The sequence below is a fragment of the Rhincodon typus genome, chromosome 18, assembly GCF_021869965.1.
Source record: "Rhincodon typus isolate 14 chromosome 18, sRhiTyp1.1, whole genome shotgun sequence".
NCBI lineage: Eukaryota > Metazoa > Chordata > Chondrichthyes > Orectolobiformes > Rhincodontidae > Rhincodon > Rhincodon typus.
In genome coordinates this window covers 49,073,568-49,097,166 of record NC_063349.1, presented here as the reverse complement: position 1 = coordinate 49,097,166, position 23,599 = coordinate 49,073,568, and the positions used below count along the sequence as shown (strand labels likewise).

At 42.5% G+C, this 23,599-nt stretch overlaps 1 protein-coding gene across 1 annotated transcript; it reads right to left on the bottom strand.

Annotated features, from left to right (window-relative positions):
• Positions 1 to 2,941: 2,941 nt before the first annotated feature.
• On the bottom strand, positions 2,942 to 21,072 carry avpr1aa (arginine vasopressin receptor 1Aa). Its single transcript, XM_020535674.2, has 2 exons — positions 19,971 to 21,072; positions 2,942 to 5,417 (listed from the first exon to the last, which is right to left on the bottom strand). Exons 1-2 carry the CDS (start codon positions 20,893 to 20,895, stop codon positions 5,125 to 5,127), a joined length of 1,218 nt encoding a protein of 405 aa, XP_020391263.2. The 5' UTR covers positions 20,896 to 21,072; the 3' UTR covers positions 2,942 to 5,124.
• Positions 21,073 to 23,599: the final 2,527 nt, after the last annotated feature.

Genomic DNA, 23,599 nt, shown 5'->3' with positions numbered 1-23,599 from the left:
GGGTTCACCTTTGTGGAGATTTTAAACAAAAGGCAAACTTCATTTTTGCAGCTGGATAAATACACAGTCCCTCGCATAGAGGGTATATATGCAAAGATGGCCGGGGGCTGTCCTTCACAAAGCTGGACACGAACCAAGATTACTTGCAACTGCGTTTAGGCAAAGATTCCCAGGAGTACGCTGCAATTAATACCCATAAGGGTTTGTACCAATTTATGAGACTGCAATTTGGGATATCGTGAGCCTGTGCAATTTTTCAGTGGACGACAGAGAACATTTTGCAAGGTCAGCCTCAGGTCACCATTTATCTAGATGACATTGTAATAATAACAGGAAAAACTAACAAAGAACACTTAGAGATATAGTACTAAGATGTATTTCCAAGGCTTAGGAAGGGAAGAATGTGTGTTCCAGGCACCCCAATTGACCTACTTGGGTTGCAGAGTCAACAAGACTGGGTTGCACTTGTTGGAAAGTAAAGTGAGGGCTTAAGCCATTTCTTGGGTTGGTAAATTATTATGACAAGTTCATGTATAACCTGGCCTCTGTCCTGGCACGTTTGAATCAAATCCTAAAAAAGGGGTCAGTGTTGGAAATGGTCTCTTAGACAAGCTAGGGGAGGCAATGGTCTAGTGGTATTATCGCTGGACTGTTAATCCAGACACAGATAGTGTTCTGGGAACCCAGGTTCAAATCCCGCCACGGCAGATGGTGGAATTTGAATTCAATAAATATCTGGAATTAAGAATCTAATGATGACTGTGAATCCATTGTCGATTGTCAGGAAAAACCCATCCGGTTCACTAATGTCCTTCAGGGAAGGAAACTGCCATCCTTACCTGTTCTGGCCTACATGTGACTCCAGCCCCACAGCAATGTGGTTGACTCTTAACTGTCCCTCTGGGCAATTAATGCTGCCTGGCCAGCGATGCCCTCATCTCGTAAATGAATAAAGGAAAAAAAAAGCTTTCAGTGAAGTAAAGAAATAGGCATGATCCTCTAAGGTGTTGGCACACAAAGATCCCAAGAAAGATCCAGGACTGGCATATGATGCCTCCTGATACGGCATCAGGCTAGTATTAGCTCATAGGTGTCCAATGGAGAGGAATGCCCAATAGCATAAGCATCCGGGACTTTGTCTAATGCAGAGCGTAAATAGAGAAGAGAAAGGTGGATTGGCAGTCATATTTGGAGTCAGGAAGTTCCACCAATACCTTTATGATTGAAAATTTGTAATAATCACAGCCCACAAACCCCTACTGGGTCTCCTTAAAGAGGACAACGCAATGACAGCTTTGGGTGGCATTCAGCAGTGGTATCCAATACTGAATGCTTATAATTATACAAGTTAGAACACCGTCCATGAGGCCAAGTAACAAATGTGGATGCACTGAGTCACCTCCCATTAGCAAATACACCACAGTAGTACCCCCAATGGAAGAGTCTTTAATAATATTAAATTTTCGGGACACGCTCGCAGTCATGTCTTACAAAATCAAACTTTGGACACAGAAAGATCCAGTCCTTTCAAAACTGAAACATCTGTTGACGGGATACGGGCCTCTGTGGAGTTATTTTACAATACACCCACTGGTTTCCTTCATCCACACACTTCAGTTCTTCAAAAAACTCCAATGAGTTAGTTCAACATGATTTCTCTTTAATGGAACCATATTGGCTCCACCTGATTACCTTGAACTTGTCCAAGTGCCCTGTTATAATGTCTTTAGACATAGCTCCTAACATTTCTCAATAACAGATGTTAAGCTAACTGGTCTGTAGTTTCCTGCTTTCTGCTTTCTTCCCTTTTTGAGCAAAGGAGTTATATGAGCTATTTTCAAATCTGAAGGTAACTTCCCCAAATCTAATAAGTTTTGGAAATTTTTCTTCATCTCTGTCTTAAGTCGGTGGCCCCTCATTTTTAAACAATGACCCCTAGACATATCAGGGATTCTATCAAACAAGGCATATAGCATGCTTGCCTTCATCGGCTACAGCATTGAGTTTAAAAATTGGCAGGTAATGTTGCAGTTTTATAGAACCTTAGTTAGGCCGCATTTGGAATATTGTGTTCAATTCTGGTCACCACCCAACCAGAAGGATGTGATGGCTTTGGAGAGGGTACAGAAAAGATTTACAGGGATGTTGCCTGGTATGGAGGGCATTATTACGAGGAGAGGTTGGAGAAACTTGGGTTGTTCTCACTGGAATGATGGAGGTTGAGGGGCAACCTGACAGAGGTCTACAAGATTATGAAGGACATGGACAGAGTGGACAGTCAGAAGCTTTTTCCCAGGGTGGAAAAGTCAGTTACCAAGGGCCATGGGTTTAAGGTGTGAGGGGCAAGGTTTAAAGGTGATGTATGAGGCAAGTTTTTTACACAGAGGGTGGTGGGTGCCTGGAACTCGCTGCCGTGGGAGGTAGTGAAAGCAGATACTATAGTCACTTTTAAAGGTGTCTTGACAAATACATGATTAGGATGGGAATAGAGGGATACAGTCCCTGGAATGTTAGGGGGTTTTAGTTGTGATGGGCAGCATGTCGGTGCACGCTTGGAGGGACAAAGGGCCTGTTCCTGTGCTGTAATATTGTTTATTCTTTGTTCTAGTGTTTGCAAATTATTTAAATATGCTGTAATATTTTTTTGGCCATTGTAAAACCTGAAACACATCATTCCCAATGGGTAAATGCAACATGCAATTTGATACAGAGCCAGCAGGTGTAGGAGCATTAATCATTGCCTTTCCAGTTATCAAGTTGGCTACTTTCATGGTCTGTTTGTGCTCTGTTAACACTTCTTATGTTTTCCAACTGCTTTATTTTATAGTGTGTGAGTGATTAGAGCGGTTCATAACCGTGGCATTACAGTGAAGCTGCAGATAAAACCAAATAAATATTTTTACTCACGGTCATGAAATACCAGTGGAAAAAGACTCCAAAATCAGTTGTCCTCAAACTTTATTAACATTATCCAGATGGTTAAAGGCAGCTTAAAGAACGAATTACAAAATTATTCAACACATATTTTCCCACAGAGGGAAGCATAGGGAGGTGGGTTGGGGGCGAAGGGTAGGGCTAATAATAGGAATCTTGAAATACAAACACTTTAATGGGACGTATACTTTGCAGATTTGCACTTTAGAATAAAACACTAAACATACTTCATTCAAGACTTTTCAATCGCACTTGTACTTCTTGCTTTATTTACATAACTTCCAAGGACTGTGTGGTGGTTATGGGCGGATTACAATTTTTTGATGATCTAAAGAAAGATACACAGACTTCATAATTTAGGCACACATGCACATTTTTGTTTCTTCTTTCCTACTTTATTGCAAAATATCTTCTTCCTTTACTCCCTTAAATATCCAGTCCCTATATCCTGGCAAAGACTGAATGGGCTGAATGGTCACCATTCTGTGCCATAAATTTTCTATGCCTCCAACATGACTAGAGTGTGAACTCAATGACGGGTTCCCAGGTCTCCATTAATGCTGCTCTAAATTTCCTAAGTGTGGGTGCTCCTGGGTGATCTATTTATTTCTGCAACCTTCTTACAGTAAAATAACGACCTTAGGTCCTGATGGCACCCACCAATTAAGGTAATGGAGATGTCCATGAAACATCATCTACCACAATGTAACAGCATCATGGTATCCGAGTCAACTGGGGTCCAATGCTAATATTTTATTTTCTCTCATCTGCCGGTCCCAACGTAATTACTTATTTATGCCATTGAGTCATGCCGGATCATTAAGGTTCAATCTACATCTACCACTTTATCCCATTATGAGTGAGTCACTTTTTAACTTGTCACCTCTATGTCGACCAACTGCCCTCTCCCAGTCTATTCCAATGTTTATTACTTATTTTAGCATAAGTATTTCATCCTGTTCTTTCCGCTTGGATATCCCCAAAGATTACATCATGCTCCATCTGAAGGTTTATATATTCCTTTCTCTGACTTTATATTTATACTTTCTTATGATTTATCTTTCATCTGTTACCGTCTGTCTCCACCAAAACATCTTCTCTAGAATTCAGTAAGTGGTGAATTATGTCAAGCAACAGAATGGAGAATTGGTTGATCAGTCTAGATCACATAATAGAACGCCAGCAACAGAGACTCCTGCTGATGATAGCAGTATCACATTAGCAGGGGGCTAAGACTCATCAATACCACCAAATAATCAGTTGGCAACACCAACTCGAAAACAACATTGAAATCCATAGGTTTTCAGCAATGCCTGTTTATATGGATTGTTGCTGTGAGCAACCATGTTAAAACATTCAAAGCTTCCCACAGTATACTGTATAGGAAAATGCACTACACCATTCGATACCGAACCAGAAGGTTTGTTCCTATGAGTTTTTTGCTTCTAGCCAGATTAGAATATCGTAGTTGCTATCTTGCCATCCCTGATAGAATGCATGTTTTGGAGCTTAGCTGATGTAGGCATGATTGGCATTGGGCATTGAGCATCCATGATGGAATAACCGACCATCAAGGCTCAGGGTAGGTCACACTTAATGAGTACCACTTGAACCAAGTGCTAGGGAATCGTCATTGCTTGTGATTGGCATGGGGTGGTTGCAAAATCAGAATTGTTGCCAATTAACCATTATCAAATATTTGGATAATAAGTATATTCCAACATCTCAAAATATTCCTTTACAGTTTTCAAATCTATGCCATATATTGGATGAAATATAAATCAGTGCTATATAAGTTTCACCATTTTACATTCAGATGTATAATTGATATGCTATCCATTTGAAAGATGGCACGTTTGCTGAGTGTTTTTATTCATCCACAGTACATCTACAATCACCAGCTTTTGTACTTAACGGCCACAAGCTTAATTATTTCATTCCTACTGGAAAAACAAAAATCAACAAAAATAAATGCCACACTTTTGGGTTTTAATTGGATTGATGCCATCCAGTACCTGGTCACACTTAAGCTGATGTCCCTCCTTTTCACTCGGGTCAGCAAAGTGCTATGAATGTAAGGGTAAGCTTTGGATAATCAGATCTTTGATCGCGATCTCAGTTGCAGTGCATTTAAGTAACATTAATGGTTTAATGGGGGTGGAGGGGAGTGTAGTCAACAACCAGGTTGCCTCAGGTCTCCACTGGCATTGTCTGTAATGACTGAGGGGATGTGTCATTGTCCTTCCAATTGTACGAGCTGAATGTTGGGCTCCTGTGGCTGGCCTTTGTCAGCAGAGTGTGCCTTTTGATGCTGGTTTCTGAATCTTCCTTCTTCAGCTTCCGGGTAATTTTGTGGCAACAGGGAAAAAAATGGACGATATCACTCAGGAGGTGGCCACTGAAGAACATGTAGATCCATGGGTTGCAGCAGCTGTTGAGACTTCCGAGCAGCATAGTGAGGGTAAATGCAGTGTCTGTAGAATCTGCAAAGCACAGCAGCAAAAGTCATTAACCTTGGCTTGGATATCATTAAAAGCACTGTCCAATGTGTCCACCCATCAATGTATCTCGAAGCACTGAAAGTTGGAACGCGAGTAGGCCACTCAGTCCATTGAGCCTGTTCTGCCATTCAATGGGACCTATTTCCACTGGTTGGAGATTCTAGAACTGGGGAGTGATATAGTCTGAGAATTAGGGCCAGACCATTCAGGAGAGATATTAGGAAGCACTTCTACACACAAAGGATGGGAGAGGTTTGGAACTGTCTTCCACAAATGGCAGTTGATGCAGTAATCAGCTAGTTTACTTTTAAATCTGAGATAGATAATTTTTTGTTAAGCAAAGATATTAAGGGATATGGGCCAAAGGCAGATGTATGTAGTTAGGCCACAGATCAGCCATGATACACTGAATGGCAGAAAAGACTTGATGGGATGAATGGCCTACTCCTGTTCCTATGAATCATAGATGATCTGATAATCCTCAAATGCACTTTCCTACCTTTACCTCATAACCCTTGATTCCCTTACTGATTAAAAATCTGTCTATCTCAACCTTGAATACATTTAATGACCCAGTCTCTGCTGCTTTCTGTAGAAAAGAATTCCAGATTCAATACCCTCTGAGAGAAGGAATTCCTCCTCATTTCTGGCTTAAATGGAAGAATTCCTTACTTTGAGATTATGAGGTGAGAGTGACTTACTCGAAAAGAAGTTGTTGAGATGAGGAAGGTGAAGCCAATAAGCACTTAAGGGATAAAGCAGCACATGATTATACTGATAGGTTGAGATGAAGAGGGCTTTGAGGAGGTTTGTGTTGAGCACAAGAGAAAAGTTGGGCCCAATAGTCTTTTCCTGTGCTGTACGTTCCCTGCAGTTCTATGATCTACACGAACAATAATGCCATGTAAAAGGAAAGATTCCAATTCTGCTTACATAAGACCTAGCCCCTGGCTCAACAAGTTTGTTCAGTGAGCCACAAAGATGCACAGAGCAGGGTGCTCATGGTTCAGGCTCCAGTCTGGAAAGAGGGTGCTTGGCTGTTTGCTCAGCCTCTGTAGAGTGAAAGAAACAAGTGAAGATTTTGGGCGCGAGCTCTTCTGATGCAGGGTCAATACTGAAATGTTAAGTTAAAAAGAAAACTGAAATGTTGACCTGTCTGATTTCTCTAGGAAGGTGGAGAGAGGTTCAGAGTCAATGCTGCTCCATCAGCTGATCTCAGTGAGGGATAGAGGACAGTTTTATAACATGGAAACAGACCTTTGAACCAACTCGTCCACACCAACCAAGTTTCCCAAATCAAACTAGCCCCATTTGCCAGCATCTGGCCCGAATGCCTCTAAACTTTTCCGATTCATATACCTGTCCAAATGTCTTTTAAAGTTGTAACTGTACCTATATCTACCACTTCCTTTGGTAGTTCATTCTATATACACACCACCCTCTGTGTGAAAAAGTTGTCCCTCAGGTCCCTTTCAAATCTTTCCCCTCTCACCTCAAAACTATGCCGTCTAGTTTTGAATTCCCTTACACTGGGGAAAAGACCTTGGCTATTCACCTTGTCTATGCCCCTCATGATTGTATAAGCCTCTAGAAGGTCACCCCTTAACCTCTTACATTCTAGGGAAAACATCCACGCCGATCCAGCCTCTCCTTATAACTCAAACCCTCCAGTCCTGATAACATTCTTGTCAATCTTTTCTGCACTTTTTCCAATTTACTAATATTCTTCCTATAGCAGGGTGACCAGAACTGGACACAGTACTCCAAAAGTGGCCTCACCAATGTGTTGTACAGCCGTAACATGATATCCCAACTCCTATACTCAATGTTCTGACCAACCAAGGCAAGCATGCCCAACGCCTTCCTCACCACCCTGTCAACCTTCAAAGGCCACTTTCAAAGAACTCTTGGCTCTTGTTTATTCACCCTTAATTATCAACACATGCCATTGAAGAATGTCAGTGCAGTGGATTTAATGTGAATCATATTCAAGTCCAACAAGCTTAAATGTTCAGCTAAAATGTAAAAATGCACAATGCAGTACACAGAGAGACTTAAAATGGGAGGTAGACTTAAACAGGGAGTTGCCTAGGGGCTCTCACAGGCTGGAAGAGATCGTTCAGCAAAAAATGATCTTTCCAGCTGCATTCAGTCTTGTCCGTGCTACAGGAATAAAAAACATTTTTAAAAAGGGAATGAAGTACAAAAGCAGGAGTAAGTGCAAATCCCAGTTTCACCTGCATGAGTGTTTGTGACCCTGTGTATTTAGAAATAAAGGGCAGAGGTGGCCTATTTTGCATCCACAGGAACGAGGCAGGGTAAAGGCAGTTAGATAGTCATAGAGTCATACAACACAGAAAGAGGGCCTTCAGCCCACATGCCTATACCGACATGATGGAGATAACAGAAGTGTGGATGGGCCTGACAAAGAAGCCTGAGGAACAAGAGGCAGGGGAAGATTATTCAAGTGGTTCATTCAGCTGGACATGTTTTAAAAGTCACGTGTGAACTGTAACAGGCCGAGGAAGGTAAATTGGTCTCTAAAACCTTCTGGTGAGGACAAGAAAATCAGCCAAAGTTTCCATTCGAGATATCTGTTGCAATACCTATTGAAATTGTAAGTTGGAGAATGATAGAGGAAGACAGAACAAGGCTAGATTAAGTGTCTCAAGACTGGTATTCACAGTCAAGGTTCAGATATGACTGATGGTCAATTGGGTGAGACACCAGACAGTGTCTTGGGGCAGTATATTTTAGGAGTCTGAGTGATGTGGACTATGGTGAGATGTGTGGAAGAATTGGGCACAAAGTCCAGCAATACCCATCTTGACATCAGTGAAGGTTGCTCCATCCTTTATGTTTCTTATAAGCAGAGAGACAAGATTCTCACTAGGCAGAAGCAAGTTGCCATTTCAGGGGCTTTATTGCTTGTTAAATGTCCTATTGCCATCACAAACTGCTCCATTAATAATCAACTTTCTATCTCACCAAACTTACTAAACAAGTTCAAAGTCAAGAAACCGCAACATGGAAACCAGAATGGAGACATGGCATAGTCAGCTCGCTGCTTGATCTGAATGACCTCCAACTAACTGCAACCCAGGTTATGCCATGTGGGCACCACCTGCACACACTCCCTTTATCTATGAATATTGGCATCTGTCATTGGCCAACCCAGCACCATCATCATGTCACCTCTGATACCCTGGCAGGATCCTCTGGAAGCAGGAGATACTAGCAAACAGCAGTGAAGGGTTGCCTTGGGGACACTTTGCATGCAGGGACAGGCACCGGCTCAGAGAATGGACTGAGCTGAATCTCAGGGCTGCTCGCCTGCTCTCTTAGTGCTCACTCACTTCAAATCTTAGATTCAGATTTATTTAATATTGTCACTTGTACCCAGGTACAGTGAAATGTGTATAATGTCGTAACGTTCTGGTGCCACGTTGGATTACAGAATAAATTACTGAAAAAAATTGCATAAATGGTGGAATACTGAATAAATTGGTATTGAACTGACATTACTTGGGCTGAAACAACTTCAAAAGTTCATCTTTCCCTGTCCATAGACTTCACTCTATCTGTTACTTCTGTTGCCACCGTCTGACATTGTCCCCAGGGTCTGGGCAAGGTGCTCCTTTCCTGTCACCTCTGAGGTGGAGACTGTCCCACACTTCCTCCGATGCTGGACATTGATAGATGGGTCTTGGCTTCAAGTCGAACAATGGTGTCCTGGCTCCGAGTCACTGGGTGTGGGCCCTGGCTCGCCTTCCAATGCCACTACCCAAGATGGAGCGGGGATGGAGATACTTCCACAGGAGGACACCAGGAGGAGACCCCAGGTCAACCAAACCCCAAAAAAACCCTGCTTGCATCTTTCTAGCATCCTTGCCTTGGCTGCCAACTAGCACAATTACACAGCCAAGCAGCTTGCCCTGCTGGTCAGCAGTCCTCAGTCAAGGGGGTGGACAGCTTGCCGTGGGGCTATATCAATCTCAGACCACACTCCATATACCAGCAGCTTACACCGTAAACACACGGCATATGCAGCAAGCAGGCAGCCATGTCTCAGTGTGTTTCTCACTGAAATCCATGAGGCACCTATCAGTCAGGGAGTCCCTGCACAGTAAGTCAAGGGCACCCTCTGATACCAGTCCAAAGGATTGGACATGGTCAGTCGTCAATTCAAGGTGATTTTGGTCAGGGGGTCAGTGCCTCTGTAGTCCAGGGAGCGGGTCATGGTCAGTCCTATGGGTCCATAGCAGCCAGTCTGGGGTAGTGCACATACGGACCAGGAAATGTGCATCCATCAGCCGGAGGTCAGGGCACTGCTCATCCAGGACTGTCTGATCAGGTTGTTCAAGAATCATGATCAGTCTGTTGGGTCCATCCACAGAAACTGAGGAGAAAGGGAGGTGGTGGAGAGACAAGGGCAGGTGTTGCTGTGGGAATGAAACTCGGCAGGTCAGCCTTCGGAGCTAGAGGATGCAGGCTCTGGGGAAGGGGCAATTACAATTTTAAAGGAGGCAACAATATTTGCAACACAGAGATGCAGTAAAGTGTGCCTGGAAAGGAGGAATGTAGGAGGGGCTCATCCACACCAGGAGTGCCCTGGCTTCAAAGGGTGGGCAGTGTGTGACCACACCTGACATGGTCCCCTCTTATGTGAGGGAGTGGGCAGAAGTTGTAGGCAGGTGCAGGGGCATGTAGCTGGGATGATCAGGGACCTGGAAGTCTATGAGGTTTATAGGTTGGGCTATTAGCAAGGAGATGTGGATATTCAGGGGCTAATCAATACACAAGGGTGGAATCTGGAAGCCACTTGCTGAGGAACACTCTGACATCCTTCCATCTTGCTGAAAATCAAAAGTGTGCAATGGGAAAGAAAATGGTAGCAACCACACCCCCAGAATGGGGCGGGTCAGTGACTGAACCTTGTTTGTGACCATGACAGGATGCTAGATGGTGTAACAATGTCTTTTTGGGCCTGCACAGATTTGGAGTATTCCATTCAGCAGTTGATAACTTTCCTGGGAGCAAAAACAATAATTTTAGCAAGAAGGTGCTCAGTAGATGCACTAAGGACTTGTGCCCAACCTGCTGAAAATGCTGCCCTTTCTCTAATTGTCATAGATAGCAAGGGCTAGGTGTCTAAGGACTGGATTGGCAGAAACTGTGTTTGAGATTCCACTGAAATGATAGAGACTCCATTTCTCCTTCAGCCTACTTTATTTCTTACTGCATGTACAGAGAAAGGGCCATCTCATCAGTTAGTTCTTGTGGCGCAGATTTAACCCTTGGAACATCAATGGCTCTTGTAGAACTTCAAATTCTTAGCTACTTCCATCTGTTGTTAATTTTAAAGTCATACCTACTCTACACATGGATCAATCTAATATTACAGTTAATTAAGTCATACAGATATCAGGAGAACATCACTAGCCTGCATACACAGGGCATACTTTGCCAAATCAAAACAAAAGAAAGGACAGCACATCAGGAACAGGCCCTTTGGTGCACCAAGCCTGCACCAACACATAACGCCTGTCTAAATTGAAAGCATTCTACCTCTTTGTGGTCCATATCCATTTATTCCATACTTATCCATCTATCTGTCGAGATGCCTTTTAAATGTTGCTATTGTATCTGCTTCTCCCCACTGGCAGTACATTCCAGGCACTGGAAAAGTAGTTAACGTTTGGAACTAAGCCTTCATACAAGTGAATACGGTCATGAAAGGAAACTTACATTTATACAGCACCTTTCACAGACACAAAACATATGAAAATGTTTCATTGCTTGACATGCACTTGCAGTTATTATATAGTGGTCACTCAGCACACAGCAAGACGAACGACCAGCTAGGCCATTGTTGATAGTTGAGGGATTAGCATGATCATAACACCAGGAAAACCTTTACGTCCACCGGAACAGTCAGAAAGTCATCTGAAAGATAATATCTTTGGTAATAGAGCACTCCTCAATATTGTAAGGTGTCAGTTTAGATTTCACACTCCAGGCTACAAGTGGGTATTTGAGCCTATGCTATGCTGACTAAGTAATGAGAGGGTTAATATTTGAACCAAACTGATACCTGTCACCTCACTGCTGTATTGGGGGTTGTTTCTCCTGGGAAGGATAATATTTGCAAGTGTTCACTTATATGCAGTGCAGCATTAATCTAAACTGCAAAATATCTAAAAATGCAATTACAAAATGAATAGCAAAGTTATAAGCACTTCTTACTTAGCTTGAGCTCCCATTATGAATTTATTATAACTGGCTCCAGCTATTTTATGTGTTTCTGGCTTTTTAAAAAAAAGCACTTAAATAGTTGTTTCAACCTGTAAATTTTCTACCCTCCCAAAAGAACCCTCAAAACAACTGGACCCAAGTTGACTGAAAATTAGCTCCAAATTCCTCCAAGACTGAAAATTTGCATCATGTCATGGCAACAATTCAAAAGCTAATAAAAAAAATTGGGTATAAAGATGGAAAGTTAATGAGGAACTGCTGTAATTCCCATGAATCTTTCTCGTAAAACTGAGTGAATGCAAACTTGTTTATTGCACAGAGGTGTGAATTCCTAACAGACGTGTTTTTAACGTTATCTGAACATTTATCAGTATAATTGGGCGTGACTTCAGTGGCGCTTAGAAAAAAAACACTTTTCATTCCAACTCGGAAATGAGTGGAATGAACGGACCACTTTTGGAATATTGCATTCAATTCTGGTCTCCCTGCTATAGAAAGGATGTTGTCAAACTTGAAAGGGTTCAGAAAAGACTTACAAGGATGTTGCCAGGGTTTGAGGGTTTGAGCTATCGAGAGAGGCTGAATAGGCTGGGGATATTTTCCCTGGAATGTCGGAAGCTGAGGGGTGACCTTTTAGAGATTTATAAAATCATGAGGGGCTTGGCTAGGGTAAATAGGCAAGGTCTTTTCTCCAGGGTAGCAGAGTCCAAAACTAGAGGGCATTGGTTTAAGGTGAGAGGGGAAAGATTTGAAAGAGACCTGAGGGGCAAATTTTCATGCAGAGGGTTGTGCGTGTATGGAATGAGCTGCCAGAGGAATTGGTGGAGGCTGGTACAATTACAACATTTAAAAGGCATCTGGATGGGTACATGAATAGGCGGGGTTTAGAGGGATATGGGCCAAATGCTGGCAAATGGGACCTGATTAATTTAGGATGTCTGGTCAGCATGGGTAAGTTGGGCCGAAGGGTCTGTTTCTGTGCTGTACAGCTCTATGACTCTATTACTCTAGAATGATACTCTAGAACTGATACACCGAACATTTCAAATTGCTGTTGACATGGTAAGGATCTGAACATGCTCCAGGTGGAGTTAATCCTTAAAAACACCAAATTATTGATCAGATTCTTAGAGAGCATGGATCAAAACCAACACAATAAATGTAAACATACTAACACATGGCAAAGCTGCTGCTGACCCTGATTATTAGGGGAAATTGCTGTACTCTTTGGAGTAAAATATCCTGGGTCTGCTACATAAATTCTGAAAGTGCAGTGAGGCTGAATAAACCTGACTGTAATATGAAGTGTCAGCCCATGTCTCAATTGGTCGAACTCCCACGCTGCCAAGTGATCAGATTCAAACCCTACATTAGGGCTTCAGTACAGACATCAAGACTGACCCTCCAGTATAGTACTGAGGGACAGCAGCACTGTAGGAGGCACCTTCTTTTGGATGAGATGTTAAACCGAGGCCTTTTATAAATCTTTACCCTTCTGTTAGCATGGAGCATGTGAGCGAGAAAGAAGAAGCAGAACGTGAACACTCCATCTCAAATATTGTAAAATCCTCATTTAAAAAAATTCTGTAAAACTATTTACCCTTGCAATTCTGAAGGCAGTTTACCTTATTCTTTTTAATTCTGCTAACTAACTCGCCAAAACTTTAACACTGACTGGCAACTATAAGCAGTTTTAATCATCATAGCTATCAAGAAAGACTGACAAGCTTGACCACTTCTTACAAAATAAAAGGCTGAGGCATAATCTATGAGAGGTCATTACAATTATGACAGGTTTTAATGGAGTAAATGTAGAGAAGGGAAGATGTTTTCATTTGTTGGAGAGGCCAAAACTGGGAAGCATGAACAGATGATAGTCACTAATAAATCTGACATGGGATTCAGGAAAATCTTCTTTGCCCCAAGAATGGTTAGAATGTGGAAGTTGCCATCACTTGAAGTTGATTTGGTGATTAATATTGATAAAGTTGAGAAGAAGTTAAATAAATATATGGGGGAGAAAGTAAAGTCACTTCAGTGCTGGTTAGAAAATAAAATGAATATTTTTATTTCAAACTGGGCAAACAAAATGATACTCTACAACTGATACACCTGACATTTCAAATTGCTGTTGATGTGGTAAGGATCCGAACATGCTCCAGATGGAATTAATGCTTGGTTTTTAGGCAAACGCACCTTGCCAGAGCACAGGACTGCTCTCTCATTAGACAGACATAACTGGTGCATGTTTAACCTGAAGGTCACCATGCCTAAGGGGAGGTCAGTCCCTCATGGTAACCTCAGCCAGTGCAGGAAATGAACCCACGCTGTCAGCGTCACTCTGTAACACATACTAGCTATCCAGCCAACTGAGCCAACTAACCCCAAATCAGGGACAAAGGAAGGAACGATATCTGAAATAGAGTGGGATTGGACATATTAGTGTATACACATATAAATGGCATGCTGCCCATGTTCTAACTTGCACCGTGTCTGTTCACTCCCAGTCAAAAGTAACATCTTCTCGTTCACACTATCAAATCTCATATCAACCTTCTTAACTGTAAGGCAAACAAGACTAGCTCCTCCAGCCTCTCCACAGAGGTACCTCATCTCTGATGTTATTATAGTAAAACTCTTCTGCACCGTCTTGGAGACTTGACTTGAAGTATAATGACATTTTTCCTGCATCCCAGCATAATCAGGTAAGGCTAAGTTAGCTACTGCTGTGCCAAAAACTCTGAGATCTTACCTCACTGAAACAAGATAAACTAAACAGAACTTTTTGTTTTGCATATTAATTATTTAAGTTATTTTCATGAGTGGATTTTCTTTTATACTTTTGGTTTCTGATTTCCCACTTGGCCCTTTTCTGTGATTTATAGCTTTTATGATTTCTTTGGATATATTCCACCAATACATTTGTTACTATTGACATGGCCTGAAAGTTTGTTCCTAGGAGTCTCATTCTGCAACTAGCTTTGTTGGTTCACTACATGTTTTTTTAAAGCAATCATCTTTGGATAAAGATACATTATTCTTCCTTCCAGGCAGATTCTTGGTATCAAGAAATATTTGCTCCTGCTCTTGTTCACTGGGTTGATGCCTGTGGCTGTTTTAATGCATGGAATGATATTAACTGCACAGGCTTTTATAATTAATATTATGCACTGTGATGAAGGAAAAAAATGTATTTCATTTACAGAGCAACTAGGAGGTCCTGTAGTGCTTTCTGAAATAATTTAAATATGCTCTCTGTTGTAATGCAGGAAACATGGCAGCTGTGCATAGCAAAGTTCTATCAACAGTCAGCTGGTAACAACTGGATCATCTATTTTAGCAATATTGGTTGAGGGCTAAATACTAGCAAAACTAATCGAAGCGACACTTCTCTTCTTTACAATAGTGCCATGAAATCATGAACAGACATCCAAGAGGGAAGACAGGGTCATCACTTAACATCACAATAAAGGATGGAGCCTCTGAGCGTGCAACACTTCCTCAGTATTTAAACAGGACTTCCAACCTAGATTATGCACAACAACCTCTAGATTGCAGCTTGAACACATAACCTTCATTTTTTTTGTTCCAGAATGTGTACATCGCTGCCTAGGTCAGCATTTATTGTCCATTCATAAGTGCCCTGGAGAAGATGGTGGGGCTGTTGTGGTATAGTGGTCATGTCCTACCTCTGAACTAGGAAGCCCAGGTTCAGATTCCACTTGGCCCAGAGTGTGTAATGATATGTCTGAACAGGTTGATTTAAAAAAAAACTAAATGCTTGTATTGTAACTGCACTCAAACAGTTTGGCCAAGGCTACAGTACTATTGCCAAAATGTTGGCAGGGCCTGATGCCTTTGCAGTATTCAATGCATTCAGCCATTTCTCGGTATCATATGGAGTCAATTCATTGAAGACACTGATGCTGTGGACGTCAGCAGGAGGCTGGGATGGATTCACATAGCATTCTTTTTAAAGATGAATGCGAATACTTCAGCGTTGTCTTATGCATGGGCTCCCCCACATTGAAGATGGGGATTTTTGTGGCCCACCCCATCAGCTAATCATCAACCACTGAATGTGGCACGATTACAGAGCTTAGAGCTGATTGGTTGGTTGTGGGATGCTAAGCCCAGTCTATTACATGATGTTTAGGGGGCAAGTAGTCCTGTGTTAGGTTAGCACTTCACCATTGCTAATGTGAGATTTGGACCCATGTCCCCAGATTGTCAACCTGGCATTCTAGATTACCAGTTTAATGACATTACCACAAAACCACCACCTCCCCCATTACCTTTAAGATATGGGGTTACCCACAGACAATTCTCTATTTCTTCTCAAAGAATATGATGTCAAAATGATTAAACTTACAGTGTATTCAGATACAGATACAGTTTTACTTTCCTTAAATATCCTGACTGAATGGATTCATCAATTTTCATTATTTTCATTAACTTACTGCATCAACAAGTGCAGCATAATCCATGCACAAGAGCTGATCTCGGAATAACTATGTTGCTACTCCACCCAAATTCCTTGGTCTTAAGTGGCCCATAACTGATGGCAGCCGCATTCATTAATTGTGTTAATTAATTGAAGTAAAAGGTAAAGTCTCAGGGGACCACAAGGCTGCTGTCTCATCAGAGAGGAACAGCTGATGATGGTTTAACTTGAGGGTCGCCATGCCTCAGGTGAGGAGAGAGGTTGAGAAGGCAGGACCTTCACAATTAATTGAAATAGTTGATTGCTGCAAAATGAAAATATCAGTTCCACAGATTGCAATTTAACCAGTACTCTTTCACAAAGAAAAGGTAAAATTACCCCATCTCCTTCAGAATCCTCTGTTACCCACAGCTGGCATTGATTTGACACATTTATCATATCTAATGTCATCTGTCTGCCTTCTTGTTATAACTTGATGTCATATTTATCTATCTCTTGTCCCTTGCTCCAAGTCCTATGTTTAGTGATTCCAGTAAATGATTTACTGAGTTAACTGGCAATTCTTGTAAAGCAAAATTATTCCTGCAAATAGTAGTAGGATTCTGAACTTCTCTGCCTAAAAGCTTTGAAATTGGAGCTTGCAAAACTGAGATGGATGGACTGTTCTGAAGAAGGGTCACTGAACCCAAAACGTTATTTGTGATTTCTCTCCACAGATGCAGCCAGACCTGCTGAGATTTTCCAGCAATTTCTGCTCTTGTTTTGAATAGATTGTTGTTGGGTAAGTTTTTCAAGAGCTTTTGGAGTTAAAGCAGATAAATGGAGTTGCAATGCTGATCAGCCATGATCGATTTGAATGCTGTTAGAGGCTTGAGGGACTAAATGGCCTGCTCCTGTTCTTGCGTTCGTGGCTTCATCAGTTAGTTGCCATCAACCACAAAGAAACATACTGCATGACCATCATCTTATTTATACATAGAAAACAATCATTAATGGGTCACATCAATGCAGATTCTGGCCTGATACAGAACAACTACAATTCCAAGTCACTATTTAGGGGAAGTGTGAGACATCATAGAGGAGGGAGAGTAATATGGCTTGGATTTCACACAGACTGGAATGGTTACACATTTCAATCATTAAATAAATAAGATACAAAGATCTCAACCATTCCTTGCATTGTGATATATTGGACGAGTAAACCAGAGTTTTAGATTAACTACCTGGAGGGGTCAAGTCCCACACGCATCTTGAGCATTTAAATTCACTTAACTGACTAATTATAGAATAAAAAAAGGAAACAATCTTTGTAATAGGGATTATGAATCAAACAGATTGTGAAGAACCCATCTGCTCTCTAACGTCCTTTCGGAAGGAATTCTGTTGTCCTTATTTAGACTGGCCTTTATGTGACTCCAGCCTGGAACAATATGGTTGAATTTTAATTGCCCTTGTTAGTTTGTCTGTTTTAATCTAGAAGGTAGCTCACCAGCACGTTTTCAAGAGCAATTAGGGATGTGCATAAATGTTGGTTTTGCTGGCACCGTCCATGTCTTAGGAATTAATAAAAAAAAGATTCCTACCGTTAACGAACATCCAACAGAACAGATGTATCTTCACTAATGTTTGCCAGCACTGTCTGCATGCATTTAATTACACAGATGTAAGAATTTTGGCTTTTTGTAAGTTCAATACAGTGCACCACGGAGCCAGCAGCATAACTCCAATGTGGACAAGTTTCCACTGCTCTAAAGTAAGGACAAATTTCAAATACAAAAACCAAATATGAAAATTAACCACTTTTTTTCCCCTGTTATTAGAATTCTATAATCTCACTGACAAAATCCCAGCCATAAGGTAAGTTAGTAGGCATTTGTCTCGAAGTAATGAACAAATTTAATTACCAGGCACTTGAGGGAAAGTCTGTTATCAACAACTTATGTAGCACCATTAATGTGATAAAGCAACTAACAGTGTTTCACAGGAACATTATAAAACAAAATATGACAACAAAAAAATTTGACATCATAAGATTTAAGGGCAGATGACCACAAAGCCCTATCAAATGTGTTATCAGGAGCGTCTTAAAGGAGGACAGTGAGGTAAAGAGATGGTTTGCCGCAATTCTTCGAAGTTCAGGGTTTAAGCACCTGAAACAGTGCTATCAATGGTGGAGTAATTAGAATCAAGAATACGCAAGAGGCCAGATCCGGAGGAACGCAAAGATGTCGGAGGTTTGTAGCGCTGGAGGAGATTGCAGAGACGGGGACGGCTGCAGGAATTTAGAAACAAGGATGAGAATTTTAAAATCAAGATGTTGTTTGATCAGAAGCAAGTTTAGACAAGTCAGCACCCGAGTGATGGGTGAACAGGACTTGGTGCCAGTTTTGACAGGAGCAGTATAGTTTTGAATGAGCTCAAGTTTACATTGTGCAGAATGCAGAACAGCAGCCAGGAAAGAAAGCAAGTCTCGAGGTAATAAAGGCATAAGAAAGTGTTTCAGCCTTTTCATAAAATTATTACATTTCAAATTTCAACATAATATAGCTCATTTTCAAACGCAATTATACATTAAATGAACATGATTAAATGCTTTCTTCAATACCAGGCAGTTCATCGCTACCTTCTCACGGGCAATTAGGAATGGGTTAAGGATTAAAACTAAAAATTAAAGATGCTGGTCCAGCCAGTGATACTCACACCCCGCCAAATGAATGAAAGAAAAAACCCTTCCCGATATTAATTTTGTTTAACTGGCAAATCCTACCATTGTTATTATTAACTAATGTGCATTTGAACATTACAAGGACTTTTAACATCTAATAATTGGTGAATGTTTAGTTAATTTTCATTAAAACGGGAAGGTGGAAACGTCAGAGAATCAAAGAAAAAATTCTGCAAAACGAATGAAATGTAGGAGGTGACTCTCAGGTTAAACTCAACAGTTTCTACTGACAGAGCAGCTCTAAGTGATGGGAATCCAAAGGTTCACGTAAATAGTGTTAGTTATTTAATGTTTCCCAATCAACCTGCTCAAAGATGCTGTTATACAGCTTTGGAGCAGATGGAAATAAAAACAGAAGTTGCTGTGAAGAAAAAATCAGAGTTAACGTTTCGGGTCCGGTGACACTTCAAAGGACCCGAAGCGTTAACTCTGATTTTCTCTTCATTGATGCTGCCAAACCTGCTGAACTTTTCCAGTAATTCCCGTTTTTATTCCAGAATTACAGCGTTCATAGTTCTTGCGGTTTTTAGTTTGGAGCATGTGGGACTCGAACCCGAATCTGCTGGCTCAGAGGAGAATACCACCATCATATCAGAAGAGCCTTCAGTTTTTTTATATATAAGCAACCTATTCATAAGTGTGATTACACCTCATTAGAGACTCCCTACAGTGTGGAAACAGGCCCTTCGACCAACAAGTCCACACCGAACCTTAAAGCATCCCACCCAGACCCATCCCCCTAATCTACACATCCCTGGACACTACGGGCAATTTAGCATGGCCAGTCCACCTAGCCTGCGTATCTTTGGACTGTGGGATGAAACCGGAGCACCCGGAGGAAACCCACGCAGACACGGGGAGAATGTGCAAATTCCACACAGTCACCCGAGGGTGGAATTGAACTCTGGCACTGTGAGGCAGCAGTGCTAACCACTGAGCCACCGTGCCGACTTGAACCCAGGCTCAGAGTTACGGGACACTAGCACAGTATCACAAGAGCTGTTTCTTGCTGTGTATTACTGATTCTAAAGCAGTAGGTCACATTTAGCCTGGCCCCTGGTGGCACCTTTGAATGGAAAGGGCCTGTGCCAAATGGATAACATGTACCTACCGTCCTTGGGAGCGCTCTTGTCCCAGACAGACCACAGCTGGACAGTGAAGAAGGGAGCCCAGCACACGATGTAAGCGAGGACAATCACCAGGGTCATTTTCACCGTTCGCATCTTGGCTTTGGAGATGGTGTTGACATTGCTGACCCCGGAGGTGATGAAGCCGTTCCTGCAGGAGGTGTGGGATGGAACCTTGGTCTTGTACTTGATGTTCTTGAAGATGCTGTGGCAGATGCAGGTGTAACACGCCAGCACGATGAGCACTGGCGCTGCGAAGACCCCCAGCGCGATCCAGGTGATGTACGCCTGGATGCCCCAGGGGAAGATGAAGCTGGCCCAGCAGTCGTAGACCCCGGAGCCCTCCTCGATCTCCCGCAGGGAGAAGATGAAGGACTGAGGGCAGCTAACTATGAAACTGCCCACCCAGGTGCCAATAATCATCAGGTAGGACCTCTGCTGCAGGGTCTTCAAGGGGTGGCAGATGGCAATGTAGCGATCCACCGACATCATGACCATCATGTAGGTGGAGGCGAACATGCCAAAAATCTGCAGGTGCTTTACCAGGCGACAAAGGAGGTCAGGCCCCTGGAAGCGGTAGGTGATGTCCCAGATGAACTGGGGCAGGACCTGAAAGAGAGCCACTGTCAAGTCTGTCAGGCTCAGATGTTTGATGAAGAGGTGCATCTTGGAGGTCTTCCTGCGGCTCTTGCACAGAGCTAACAGCACCATCACGTTCCCCAACACCGCCAGCACGAAGATGACCCCCAGCACCGAGATCTCGGTGCGGGCTAGCGCCTCGTTCCTGCCGAACCGGTCGGTCAGGTTGGAGAGACCGGTGGTGTTCGCTGCCGGCAACGGGGTGGAGGCTACACTCGAGTTGCAGGAACCGAGCTGGGGCTCCGGGCTGCCGCCGGCTGGAGCTTGCATCCTGCCGAACCAAAAAAAACCCCCACCGAAACACAACTGAACACAAGAGCCCAGGGGGTTGGAGGAGCTGAGAGGCTGCAAGGTGAGACAGAGAGAGAGGGAGAGACACTGGGCAGCAAAACCGACTTAGAAACACTGGCCACTCGCTCAGGCTGGGGCTGCAGATCTCACAGAGAATTACACTCCAGGGGGAGGTTAAGACCACAATCTGACTGCATCATCATGCAACTCCCACTTCTGACTTTAAAAAAATCTGGAAAAGTCAATGGAGGTGGTTCTTAAATTGCTCCAGTTAGAAACGTCGCTCTGCTATTTCTCACGACACAATCCTTTTTATTCCTTTCCTTTGGAGTTCACTGCAGTTAGATCTTTTCTCGTGTCCTTTTCTTCACTTAAAAATTCCAACCTTGAGCTGCAGGTGGAGGGGCAAGCAAAATTACCCCACGCGAAATAGTTTCCGCTGTTTGCTGACCCCGTAATGTTTATCCCAGAGGAGGAAATGGTCTAAATATTTGACTGAACTTTGCTTTCACACCCAATATGGAAGTCCGGACTAGCGTCCAGAGCAGTCCTGCTATCCCATTCAAACCGGACTGATTGACTGGACCTTCACTGCGATGCTGTACTTGTTTGTCTGTCTGCGTGTGTGCGTTGTGTAGCTACAGCCTTTCAAAGAAATGTTCAGCTCCTCTGTCTGCCTTTTGAAATGTCTGGAAATATCCATACTAGAGAACCGGAAAAAAAAATCCCTCAAAGAACAGTGGATGCTGGAAATCAGAAACAACTCAACAGGTGTGGAGAGAGAAAACAGAGTTAACGTTTCGGGTCCAGAGACCATGTCTGAAGAAGGATTACTGGACCCGAAACGTTAGCAGAAAAAAAAAGACTTGCAGTCATAGAGTGGTACAGTATGAAGACAGACCCTTTGCTGTAACTCCATCCATGCCTAAATAAATATAGTCCCATTTGCCAGCATTTGGCCCATATCCCTGTAAGCCCTTCCTACTCATATACCCATCCAGATGCCTTTTAAATGTTGTAATTGTACCAGCCTCCACCACTTCCTCTGGCAGCTCATTTCATACAAGTACCACCCTCTGGGTGAAAAAGTTGGTCCATTAGCACCAACCATGGGATGGCCCAAAACATTTAGTTGTAACTGAGGTATTTTGGCACTGTGGACAGTGTTGTAATGTAACACGCCAGATTGCACAGCAAGATCCCAGGATCAACTATAATGACCAGATAGCCTGTTGTTTTGGTTGAGCGTGAGAATTTATCAGTCTGGGTGGCAGTGTTTGCTCACTTGCATGTTTTAGAAGCTACATGTATCCATACATGGAGTCCTGGCAGAACAAGACCACAAAATGTACCTTTTGCAACTGAACAAAAACTCAGGGGACAACTTTTCCTTCGTACATTCTCTAAGGCTTTGACCCATCAGTCAACTGGCCTGGCTTGAATTTAAACAAAAGTTAGGGGTTAATACTCTCTGGCATTGTTTTCCACACCAAAGCCTCTATCAATCAGGGTCTGCTTGCCAACCAATCAGCAGCCTCTTTTCATGCAAGGTAAGTTGTTGCTCCATTTGAGATTTGGTATTCTTGCATGTCTGACTGGATGAGTTCAAGAAGCTAAACATCTTCAGTATATCTCCCTTTTTCCAGCAGAACACTTTGACTCTTCTTCAGCATTATACCATGGGCTCTTTAACACCCAGTGGTCAATTTTAACACCTGTTCGACATCTCTCATCCAAAAGACAGCACCTTGGACAATGCAGCACACCATCAGTGCAGCTCATCTATTACTTTCAAATGTTAGAATTGGAATAACCACATTAGCTGCTGACTGAGAGGTCTGTGTGCTATCAGTGGGAGACCATAGCTGGCACCAATTAGCTAAATCAGCCAACGGGCAGATCTCCCCAGATTAATCCAATAGTATTAAGGAAATGCTTTGATGACTTTTTAGTCAGTATTGACAATGGATTTGTAAAATCCATCAAGTATCACTGACAAATAAAAATGTCATTGATCCTGAATCTGTGCAAGTTACTTAACATAACATAAACAACTCACCTGAAATAAAAATAGAAAGGATTGGAAATGCTCAGTAAACCCAACAGCATCTGCAGAGATAAAAACTGTTAACTTTTCATAGAAAAACAGAAGTAGAGTAGTCTGTTCAATCCAAGACTTACTCCATCATTCAATTGGATCATGACTGATCACTACTTTTACTCTGTTTGCCAGGAAATTCCTAAATGCATTCATATTATCAGTACCAATCAATCTCAGTCTTGAACGTGATCGATGATTGAGCTTCCACAACCCTCTGGGATAGAGAATTTCCAAGATGCACTACCCTCTGGGTGAAGAAATCCCTCCTCATCTCTTCCCTAAATGGCTAATCCCTAGTTCTGAGACAGTGCCTCCTGGTACTAGACCCCCACCCAGGGGAAACCCCCCTGTTTCAAGCTAAATATGATTCTTTGAGCTATAGGGAGAGACTGAATAGGCTGGGGCTATTTCCCCTGCAGCATCGGAGTTTGAGGGGTGACCTTATTAGAGGTTTATAAAATCATAAGGGGCATGGATAGGGTGAATAGCCAAGATCTTTTTCCCAGGGTAGGGGAGTCCAAAACTAGAGGGCATAGGTTGAAGGTGAGAGGGGAACGATATAAAAGGGACCTAAGGGACAAC